The 10,391-nt window shown below is 39.4% G+C and overlaps 3 protein-coding genes across 4 annotated transcripts; 1 reads left to right on the top strand and 2 right to left on the bottom strand.

Moving 5' to 3' along the window:
• Window positions 1-60: 60 nt before the first annotated feature.
• LOC124328337 lies at window positions 61-1,849 on the bottom strand. The gene is made up of 7 exons (XM_046787081.1): window positions 1,719-1,849; window positions 1,546-1,650; window positions 1,217-1,489; window positions 970-1,152; window positions 738-905; window positions 555-674; window positions 61-485 (listed from the first exon to the last, which is right to left on the bottom strand). The coding sequence occupies exons 2-7, from the start codon at window positions 1,648-1,650 to the stop codon at window positions 210-212; spliced, it is 1,125 nt and encodes a 374-aa protein (XP_046643037.1). The 5' UTR covers window positions 1,719-1,849; the 3' UTR covers window positions 61-209.
• Window positions 1,850-2,866: 1,017 nt separating this feature from the next.
• On the top strand, window positions 2,867-5,693 carry LOC124329331 (cactin-like). Its single transcript, XM_046788372.1, has 7 exons — window positions 2,867-3,000; window positions 3,080-3,232; window positions 3,297-3,465; window positions 3,627-3,816; window positions 3,873-4,117; window positions 4,184-4,327; window positions 4,389-5,693. Exons 1-7 carry the CDS (start codon window positions 2,981-2,983, stop codon window positions 5,619-5,621), a joined length of 2,154 nt encoding a protein of 717 aa, XP_046644328.1. The 5' UTR covers window positions 2,867-2,980; the 3' UTR covers window positions 5,622-5,693.
• Window positions 5,682-10,004, bottom strand: LOC124329332 (inositol-3-phosphate synthase 1-A-like). Of its 2 annotated transcripts, XM_046788373.1 has the most exons (10): window positions 9,863-10,004; window positions 9,245-9,455; window positions 8,007-8,158; window positions 7,553-7,918; window positions 7,312-7,472; window positions 7,077-7,248; window positions 6,719-6,961; window positions 6,552-6,660; window positions 6,263-6,489; window positions 5,682-6,199 (listed from the first exon to the last, which is right to left on the bottom strand). In XM_046788373.1, exons 3-10 carry the CDS (start codon window positions 8,118-8,120, stop codon window positions 5,942-5,944), a joined length of 1,650 nt encoding a protein of 549 aa, XP_046644329.1. In that variant the 5' UTR covers window positions 8,121-8,158; window positions 9,245-9,455; window positions 9,863-10,004; the 3' UTR covers window positions 5,682-5,941. The 2 variants fall into 2 exon arrangements, with proteins under 2 accessions (XP_046644329.1, XP_046644330.1); XM_046788374.1 differs by lacking the exons at window positions 9,245-9,455; window positions 9,863-10,004 and adding an exon at window positions 8,414-8,605.
• Window positions 10,005-10,391: the final 387 nt, after the last annotated feature.

Raw genomic sequence — 10,391 nt, 5'->3', positions numbered from 1 at the left:
TCATCGCGGCCGTGATTAAGCAATTTCCTACGGGAAATTTGTATTTTATTTAAAATCCAATGCAAGAAAAAAAAATATTTATTTAAATAAACCAACAATAAACCATACTTTACGAATTAAATATTGAACTGTATCTTTAAAGAAAACATGACCCTTTTTAAACGCACACCACTCAAACAACTGGTAAGTTATCAATAAACATTAAACAATTAAAAAATATCATCAGAAGACTTATTCATGTCAAAACCATAAACCATATTAAATATGCTCTCGATGCTTTCTTCTTTTTCCGATGCACCATATTCTCTCGATTGCTTTGCACGGCCGGAAGACGCACCTGAAAGTAGCGATAGGAATTTTTCACGCATATCTTTCTTCATGCAGGCCTCTATTTTTTTTCCTTTAAAGCATTTAAAAAAAGTGTACGGCTTAACGATGTCCCTCAAAATTGGGATGTCCCCGAATGTCTTGACGGGCATACAGCTCTGTTGAGAATAATCATTAATGTTTTTATATTGCGTTGCTATCGTCATGCTGTACGCTATATTTCTTACCGAAAACTGTTGGCACGTTTCAATACCCTCAATGAGATCGGTTTTAAGTTGGGCAGTGACTGGAAGATCGTCAATGCGCTTCCGAATGTTGTCGTAAAGTGGCTGCATGTCCTCTCCGATCTATAATACAGCTCACACAATTAACGGAACTTATCTTATAGGTGACAAATTATTTGTACTCACAAATCCAATTTCTTTCATGACGCAGGTCATATTGCCTAGGATGGCCTGTTGTTTCGCAAACAAGCTGCTGACATTAGGAAGATTCAAAGCCGGTGCTGGTGGATTCTCTTGCTCAGCCGGTAGATTCTCTTGTTCGTCTTCTGGCATCGTTCGGTGCTCTGCACGTTTCTGTAAAAATATTTCAAGTTACATAAATATGATCAAATACATTAGATATAGTTATTTCAAATACCCAACGGTAGTCTTCTGGGTTGCTTAGCATACTGTAATAGTAACTCTCTTCGTCATAAGGAAATCTTTGTTGAAATTGAGATTTACCGGGCGGGTAGTAGCCTGGTAACCAGTAACGGCGATTACCGTATTGCTCATATCGAGGATAGGGATCATAGAAATTCTGGGGCAGCATATGCGGAGGCTGAACGATATTTAAGTAAAATTTAAAAAAAAAAATAATTTTGTTACTGGGAATTGTTCCTTACCACCTGAGGCGCTACAGGTTTTTGGAAGACGACAAGAGGCACTTCTTTCACTGGACTGTTAGAAGTTGGAGGAGGAGGAGGAGGAGAAGTGGTAGTAGAAATAATTTCCGTCACCATTTCAGGCTCTATTTCTGGTATTTGTTCCGCATTAAAAGTTCCAAGTTGCTCCAAAATGGGCAAGAATGATGGTTTCCCGCGACAACGCGCAAATGCTAGTGCAACTTCACTTAGCATATTGTTTATCGCTGGTTTACCATAACAATCTTCCAAAATCTACAACAGATTATCAGGAACTTCTTCCAACAATATTTTACTCATTTATTTTGTACCTTCATTGTTGCATATTTCTTGAAGATAATGTCAGACACCTCTTCGAACAATGGCTTGACATCAGTCACAAAAACTACGAGGATAAGCGCAAATACGAACTTCATCTGCACAGTATACATTTGAAGTGTTTAGTTATAAGTTTAAGTTATTTATGCTTAATAATGTTCCTCACCTTGACGTGTGAAGATGGTCTCAAGCCACCGACTAGAGACCCAACTTTAGTTTCACTTGTATTTATAGTTGTCTTGACAGGGGTATATAAAAGATTGCCAGCAGCACAACACAAAGGGTTGGAAGGCGGAGTGCAGAACTTTTAAAGATAGTGGTCATTCGAGAATAACCATCATGTATTCTTCGGTTATTTTCCTCGGGCAGTTTTCTTTCTTTCACGCTTTATTATATTTATTCATCTTCATCGTTGAAAGAACCTACCTTGCACGATACGTGTATACGTTCGTTCAACCGCAAGGATGATTGAACTTTGTACTTGCATAGATGGATATTTCTTATTTACAAAGTCGTGGCCTAAAGGAAGAATAAGAAATACTGTACTTGAAGGACTCGAGATGTTGATACATTTTTGGGTTCCTTTTTTAAGTTATTTTCTAATTATTTTTATTACACGGATTAAAATTATAACCAAGATTCAACTAACTCAGTATAGTCGTCTCTTACGTGTTACCTTACGGGAAGTACAAACGGGAAAGATTATAAAAACTGTAAATTATTCTGACCTTCGCTATCCAGTGAAGGACATGAAGAGTAAGATCTTAAAGAATTCTTTAAATAATAAAGGGATTTTCCTCGTTTATGAGGTGCACGTTGGGGTCGGCATGGCGCAATCTGGTTTGTGTCCTTACCGTACACGATGCAATGCCCCCCGACTCTGCTAAAGTATTTCTTTTTTTATTTATCCAGTCATGATTGCAAGAATTCGTGCCTTTAGATGGTTGATCAAATGACTAAACAGATTTTAAAGAGTATCTTTCCTTTTAAATGAACTTCGCCTTTTTATTCAAATATGAATATTTTATTCATTCAATAAATTGACATTCTCTCTTTATACTCATATTGTCATAAAGCAGTTTTACCCTGAAAACGTATTTGAATTCACCCATCGAATAGTTCAACGGCTGCTAAGAAAAGACGCTTTGAATATTCTAAAATCTTATCTATTTTTCCTATTGATTATTTAGAATGATTTCAAGTTTCAAGCGTTTTACGCTAGCAGGCTTCTGTTTTTATTTTTTTTTATTTGGCGCCACGCTCAACGCCACCTATGATTTGAATTTGTGACTTTGTGTGCATTCGAACTTGCAGACGCTTTTTGCGTTAGATCAGATCAGTAGCGTTGCGTACTTGCGTTGAACAGCGCAGCAACAAATTGATTTGACTGTTCAAAATAACAGACGCTGTCTATTTTAAATTTTAAACATGGGAAGACACAATAAAAGGTTAGTCAAATAATTAGTTTAAATCCAAATTCTCAGTTTAAAATAACTATAATAATTACATCGTGTCAACACTCAACAGTAGGTCGCGTTCGAGAGATAAGGACTCTAGAAGTCATCGTGATTCTTCGTTGAGACACAGAGAAGAATCTGCAAGGAAGCCCTCATCCAGTCTAAAAGAAAAAGAGTATGAGGACCAAAGAAGAGACAGCAAATACCAACAAAGGAGGTCAAGGTAGTGACAATTAAAATTTTTTAAATATCAGTTCCCTATTTAGTTTTTTGGTTTGCATATCTAGGTCTCCAAAGAATACAAAAGAAAAACCTAGTAGAAGTAGAAAACAATCCCAAAGTCCTTCTGATTCCAGTGATAGTGATGGAAAACTTGTTATGAACAAGGACCTATTGGAAAAATTAGAAAAGGAACGTCAGAGAGTTTTGGCAGACAAAAAGAAATGGAAGGAACAGGTATTTTAATAACAACAATTTAATTTAAACTGTATGTGATATTTTCTTTTGAGACCAGCTGCCACATTAATTTGATATTATAGTTTCCTTAAGGTTATATGGATGATGTAGCTTGTTTTACTACTTCTCATTGTAATAATTTCCTTTTTTCCCTCCCTTAGATGAAAGCTCTTGAAACTCCAGAAGAGAAACGAAAGAGGAGGCTATTGAAGAAGGAAAGCAAAGAAATGAAACGAAAAGAGCAGATGGGGTGGGACAATGAACTTCTTCAATACACAAATTCAGATAATCCTTTTGGAGATTCTAATTTGCTTGATAAATTTGTATGGAAAAAGAAATTTGAGAAAGAAGGTAAGAAACTTTAAAATAGGTTAAATTAGAAAATGTTAACAACCCTTGTTTTTTAGGGAGAGGTGACATGAGCCAAGAAGAGATTGAGCGGGAGCTTAGAATGAAACAATTGGCCAACAGAGATGAACTTGAAAAGGTTAAAGCCAGAAGGTTAGAAAGAGAAAAAGAAAAAGAAGCCAGAGAAGATGAGACAGCAGATCTGCAACGTACCAAAGAAGCTGAACAATTCAAAGAATGGCAGCAAAGTGAAGATCAATTTCATTTGGAGCAAGCAAAGTTACGTTCAGCTATTCGCATTCAGGTACATACAAGAACATTTTGCCATTAAAATTCGTGACAAGTATTCATAATTTTGTTTTTGATGCAGGATGGAAGAGCAAAGCCTGTTGATGTCTTGGCAAAATATATAAATTCCGAAAATGATCCTGAAGCTGTGGAGATGAACGAACCTTATTTTTATCTCATGGGATTGACATTGACTGATTTAGAAGACTTAGTAGCCGACATTAAGGTAAAGAAAAACTATAATTATTTTTATCTTTATAATTAATCACTAACATTGTTTGAATCAGGTGTACATGGAACTGGAAAAAGAATCTAGTAATTTGGATTACTGGAATGATTTAATGGTTATTGTCGAAGATGAAGTCCGAGCTATGAGAAAAATAGAACGATCCAAGAAGAGTGATTATGAAGCTGCTATGGGTCGACAAGAGGGTATCCACACAGCCGTAGCCCAGGACGTAGCTAGCATATTTAAAAACAAGACAGCTCCTGCACTGTTGGCTCTAAAAAGCAACATCGAAAAGAAGATTGCTGCACGTCAGGAAGGTGTTGACATTTCGTATTGGGAAAGTCTTCTAAGCCAGCTGAAAGCCCATATTGCACGGGCACGACTACGCGATCGCCATGGAGCTAATTTAAAACGAAAACTGGAACTTCTCAAAGCACAGCAAGGTCTCATTGACACCGCTGCTGCAGAGGCATCACGTTCGGGGGTTAAATTGGAGCCCGAAGATGAAGACGCAAGTGCGGAAGCTGTTGCAGAACAACCTAGCACTGCTGAGCAGGACGAAGAAGAGGAAGAAGAACCAGGTGATGCAGATGATGAGCTAGAGATCCGAGGCCAAGCAGAGAGGGACCTCCTAGAACCTTGTTTAGTTGCTTACGAAACGGGTCGATACAGTCCAGTGTACCTGGAACCCAGCCAGATGGAACCAACACAACTCATCTACACTGAAGAAGATGACTTGGAGCGATTAGAGTTTGCCCGTGCCCGTGTACAAGGCCGTGGAGTGGCCAGCGGCGCCACCGAATCGGAAGTATCATTAGAAGAACGAGCAATGCGTGGTGAAGCGTTAAAAGGCATGTCGGCCGATGAAGCAATATTTTCCGTTGAATCGGCTATTGACAAACCAGTTTACCTGTGGTCGGATAAATACCGACCTCGCAAACCTCGGTACTTTAATCGCGTCCATACTGGTTTTGAGTGGAACAAGTACAATCAGACCCATTACGACATGGACAATCCGCCTCCAAAGATTGTTCAGGGTTACAAATTCAACATCTTCTTCCCTGATTTGATCAACAAAAACTCTACACCTCAGTACACCATCACGCCCTGTGCCGACAATAAAGACTTTGGCATCTTGCGATTCCGCGCTGGTCCACCTTATGAAGATATTGCCTTTAAAATCGTCAATCGCGAATGGGAATATTCTTACAAGAAAGGATTTCGTTGTCAGTTTCATAACAACATTATGCAACTTTGGTTCCATTTCAAACGCTACCGATACCGTCGTTAGGCGATTTTACTTTTATCTTTTTTTTTTATATTACTTGAATCCGAATAATACAAAACTTGCTTTTTCAGTTAACTCTGTATTTGATTGTACGCGAGACAACTGGTCGAGGGGTGTAATTTAGTGAAAAATGGTACTCTTCAATTTGGATACTCTCTAGTCTTTTTGTTATGGTTGTTGGCAAATGAATAATTGGCAAATAATGGGTAGTTAATTCGCTAAAGTGATCAAGACTCGATTTGAGACGGGCATAACGCGAACAGCCGCGCTGTGTGATGTGAGTGGTGGTCCATAAACAGTCAAGTCAACTGCTCTGCTGAAATTTAGAGACCGTTAACTCCCTCGGTGATTTGAGAAATGCCATTGACATAAGGCTTGGTTTTGGTTGGGCTGTCGAGCTTCATTTCCCCTTTGGCAGCTCCCGTCGGGCTTGCAACGTGAAGGGGCTTTGCGAAACGATGTTCAAGCATCATGTGATTGACCGGAGGTAAAGCAAGGCAAGCACGGAAAATATTTTCGATGCTAGATCGCTGGCGGTTGAGTGAGTTGATAACGGGTGCTCCTTCTGGAACGAGAGGCGCCTGAAGGAAATATAAAACAATTATTATTTTGTACACAGGTGAAAGAAATATATGTTACTTTACCTTGCACAGATAACTGAGGATTGAGAGAACTGAATGGAAAGGCTGGTAAGTCGTTTGGTTGGGTCCGCGGAATGTAATCCGTTGGCAGATTTCAGTTAAGATGACCAGATCGAGAATAATGGGGCTGGCCAACAAAGAATCTTCACAGGTGTTGTGGATAACCAATGTGTTGTGACCGCCCATCATTATTTCAGAGGTATATTCATCCATTGCTCTTTTGCTGTCACCTAATTAATCGATCGACACTAGTTAACAAATGTTTATTTTAGAATACTAAAAATGAACTTACCAACATAAGGAACGTATTTGATCACAACAGTGTGATCGGGTTTTTCTCCTGGCTTGTAAAGGACTGGATTAGATTCCACCATGTCATCGACAACGTTACTTTTAGAAATCTGAGGAGCAAAATTCAATGAATTACTTGGTAAGAATAAAAAATTAAAAGTAATGAACCTCTTTGGAGCGGAATTGTTGTGGGGCGGAAAGATTCTTGCCATCATTGTTTCCCAAATGATTGTAACTGACAATTGAAACAGGTTTAAGACCGGCACTAACGAGGAAGTCGACCAGCACAGACTTGAGTTTAGTTTGACCCGACTTGAAATCGTCACCACCAATAAATACATTGGCCTTTTCGGCCATTTCAATACAACCGGGGACAAAAGTGTTTTGAGGCGATCCATTGATAAATGCACACTAGAAAACAAGATAGAGATATTGTCAAACATAGTGTCAAAATAAATTAAAAAAACAAGGAATGTCAAACAAAGTCTCAAGTTCATCATTCAACAAAGTCAAAGGATCAACATACCCCTTCCAGGATGCTTGCTACAGCAAATAATGTTGATGGTGCGATTTCGCTGGCATCCTCCTTGATGGAACGCATCAAATGCTCGGCTGTGTCGTTCAGTCCTGGAACAATATCAGCAAAACGCTCTGTATTGGCAGTCCAGAGCAGGATAACTTTGTCTAAAGCATGCTCACTATAAAAGTAATCAAAAATTAATTGGACAACAGTTTCGGATGTTGAATCGAATTGAACTTACGCCCTGAATTCACGAATGTCCTTGCGGATCTGTTCAATTTGCTCTCGCTTCGTGCCACCCATAACGTTATCGGCCCTCTCTGATTGATTAGCTGCAATAAAGTCTGGCGAGTAGATTGACGGCCTGGGTTTCATCTTTTGCATATAGGGACGCAATTGTTCCTTTAAGAAAACAATTCCATTACAGTTAATAAGTAGATCAGCTACAATTTTAAAGAATAAAGCTTCCGAAGATCTCCAACCTGCAGCGAAGGTTCAAGAACCCGAGCTCTATCCATGGCGGAAGCTAAATCCAGCGATGAAATGTCCCATCCATCAAGAACAATATCGTCCGGATGGACCATGGGCAACAGGTCATGGAAAGGGATATAGACGTCCCGGCCATCAGACCCCATGCCCAATGAGACAGTCGATGACATCATCAAGGAGCCGTAGTAGTTGGCCTCCTGGTGTCCGTTGCGCGTTGGCCACGACAAGGCTAGCTTGTTGGCAAGAACGGCGGCTGTCACAGTCGTCCCATTATTCCCGCCCCAGCCAACCAACATAACGCCAAGTTTCGGGACTTGACGTTCCGTCCGGATTCGTAGACGGGAGGTATTTGGAGTAACCTGTTAAAAAATAAAAATACCAAAAATGTAGCACGCATGCTCAGAATGAAGTTCGGCTGGTTAAAATGGCGATCAACTTGCACGTTACCTTGTACCTTCCGTCGGACGCCGGCTCCACGCGCGATGTACAGTAATCATAATCCGCTTCAATGTAACGATCGCCGTACGTTACGTTTGGGCTGTCAACTTGGAATTTGGCCATTTCTCTTTTTGTCGTTGTTATTTTTATAATAATTTAACCTGTAATGTACACGAAGGGGAGAGAGAGGGGCATGAGATGAGTTAGGAAAGCGAAGCAGTCGACTAAAATAAGACGACTGGCAGGAAGACGAGAATCGAACGATCTACTGGATTCTGCGCGTGAAAATCAAGGCCAAGACCAAGACTGCCCCTGGCGTTCACCGACCATTGCATTAACTCGGGGGAATCGCGCCACCCCCACGTGACATGCAAGATAATTTTTTCCTGGCTACCATATTTGCTGCTCACCCATACCGAGTTCAACGCGCTCTGCAATGTTAAAATTGAGCAGCCAGAAGCAAACGTGATTCCGTAGTCTGTGATGATGCCGGGCTGGGTCGAGAGGCCAAGGATGACAGAACAAAATTCACTTATTCACAAGAATCATGCGACCATGTCAAACACCCAGGCTCACTGCTTATTAAGTGAAATGCTTTTGGCAGACGACGAAACGACGTGTATCTTTCTCAGCCCCCATATAAATATCCCGCGCATGCGCTGGATAGCGTTCAGAAATATTAAATTTTCATTGTCCTTTCTTGTTTTATTAATATAAATAGAATATGTTTACTAAACTATAGGTTCAAACTTGAAAAATCAACTGTGAATCATTGATTATAATTTTGAATTTCAAACTAAATATCTTTTTTCAACGTTGCCACAAATATTACTCGCAATTCCCGGTTGGTAAGGGGACCATTTGTTGTACTGTAGCCGGTATTATAACAAACCCGGAAATTAGGAAACGATAAACAGCACTTTATTACTTGTTGGTTGGTTACTATCTGTCTATCTCTGACCATATGGCTGGGGCTAAGAAGTTATGATAAAAAAACGAAACGGAAATTGCGTCAAACGAAACGTGACGTCAGTTACTAGACGGTTCAGGATCGATCAAGAAACCTGTGAAATACAGTCGCCTCTAGTTCCAATTTCACAGAGTCAAAAACTAACACTGACACAGCTGACGTGTTATCTAAAAATGTTAATTTCTTACAGTTAAAGTTGACCAAGACTGACACATCGCCCAATGATTTAAATAACGAAAATCGGGCAAACACAGAATGTATAGGAAAACCATCTTACCTCAGAGTTTGAACTTTGAACAAGGAGTGAGTAGCAGTTTGAAGTTGCAAGCTTCAACAGCTTCAGAGTTTGTCAGCAAAATGAAGAGGAGAGGTTGTGGGTCCCAAGGTTATATATGACTAAGTGTTATTCCTATGGCCAGAGATTTCTTTTCAGATTTGGCCTTCCTGGTGCTGCAGGGGTAAGGTTGTTTTTGCAGCCAGTGCACAAGCTGTGAGGGTCAAGGTTGTAGTGTTATTACTTTCACTCACTTTGTACAGACTTACAGTTACTAAGGAATCATTATTTGTTTAATGTGTTATAATCTCCTCTACCCTACATGGAAATACAAACTAATAACTTTCAAATTGTAGCTTATTTTCAACAAAACTTTTTAAGGAGTAGTGAAAAAATTCAAGATTTTTTCAAAAGGAAGAGAGAGGTCAGTAGCCCTAACGGTGATTCGGAATTCCGAATTGTTGACCGCTTGGCTTTTCATGTTTCAGCCTCCCATATATGCTGATGAGAGGAATAGCATTCTTATGGTGATCGCAGTTTCGCAATTTGACCTTTTCTGACAACAGTAACAAACTCAACAATAAACAACAACATATTCTTAAATATAACTTCATGACTTACCCCACAACTGCTAGCCTTTTCTGAGAAATCAGACTGAACTTTTGACAACTGACAGACGAAATTAATTTCGTCGTTTCTCGTTTGTCAGATCAGAAAAAAACGTTGCCTTTTTTTTAAATAGAACTTAAAAATTTTAAAAGCGGAATCGTTCGCGCGAAATGCAGAGAATAAAATACATGGAAATATGGAATAGTTTTTTTTTTTTTGTAAAACTACTGCCCGTCATTTTAAATCTTACTAGTTACAAATGGTGGTTTCATAAAGTTGACTTTAATATCTAGGGACAGATGGGGAAAGAAGTGGTCTTTATCTGTGATCTAGGGATTTCTTCGTTGACGGATTTAGTCTTAATGCAACATGGAAGATTGGAAGCCCACTTGACCAAAGGAATTTATCTCCCCGGGAGTGGGTTTATGTAGGTGTACAGGATTTTAAAAAAAGATTTACTCTCAGTGGGGCTAAATAGGCTTAAAAGTAAGAAGGGTACCTAACTACGAAATCTGCCAACAGAAGTTAACGAATACGACGT

This window comes from Daphnia pulicaria, chromosome 3 (genome assembly GCF_021234035.1).
Source record: "Daphnia pulicaria isolate SC F1-1A chromosome 3, SC_F0-13Bv2, whole genome shotgun sequence".
Taxonomy (NCBI): domain Eukaryota; kingdom Metazoa; phylum Arthropoda; class Branchiopoda; order Diplostraca; family Daphniidae; genus Daphnia; species Daphnia pulicaria.
The sequence above is the reverse complement of the archived record's forward strand: the minus strand, read 5'-3'. Positions and strand labels throughout refer to the sequence as shown.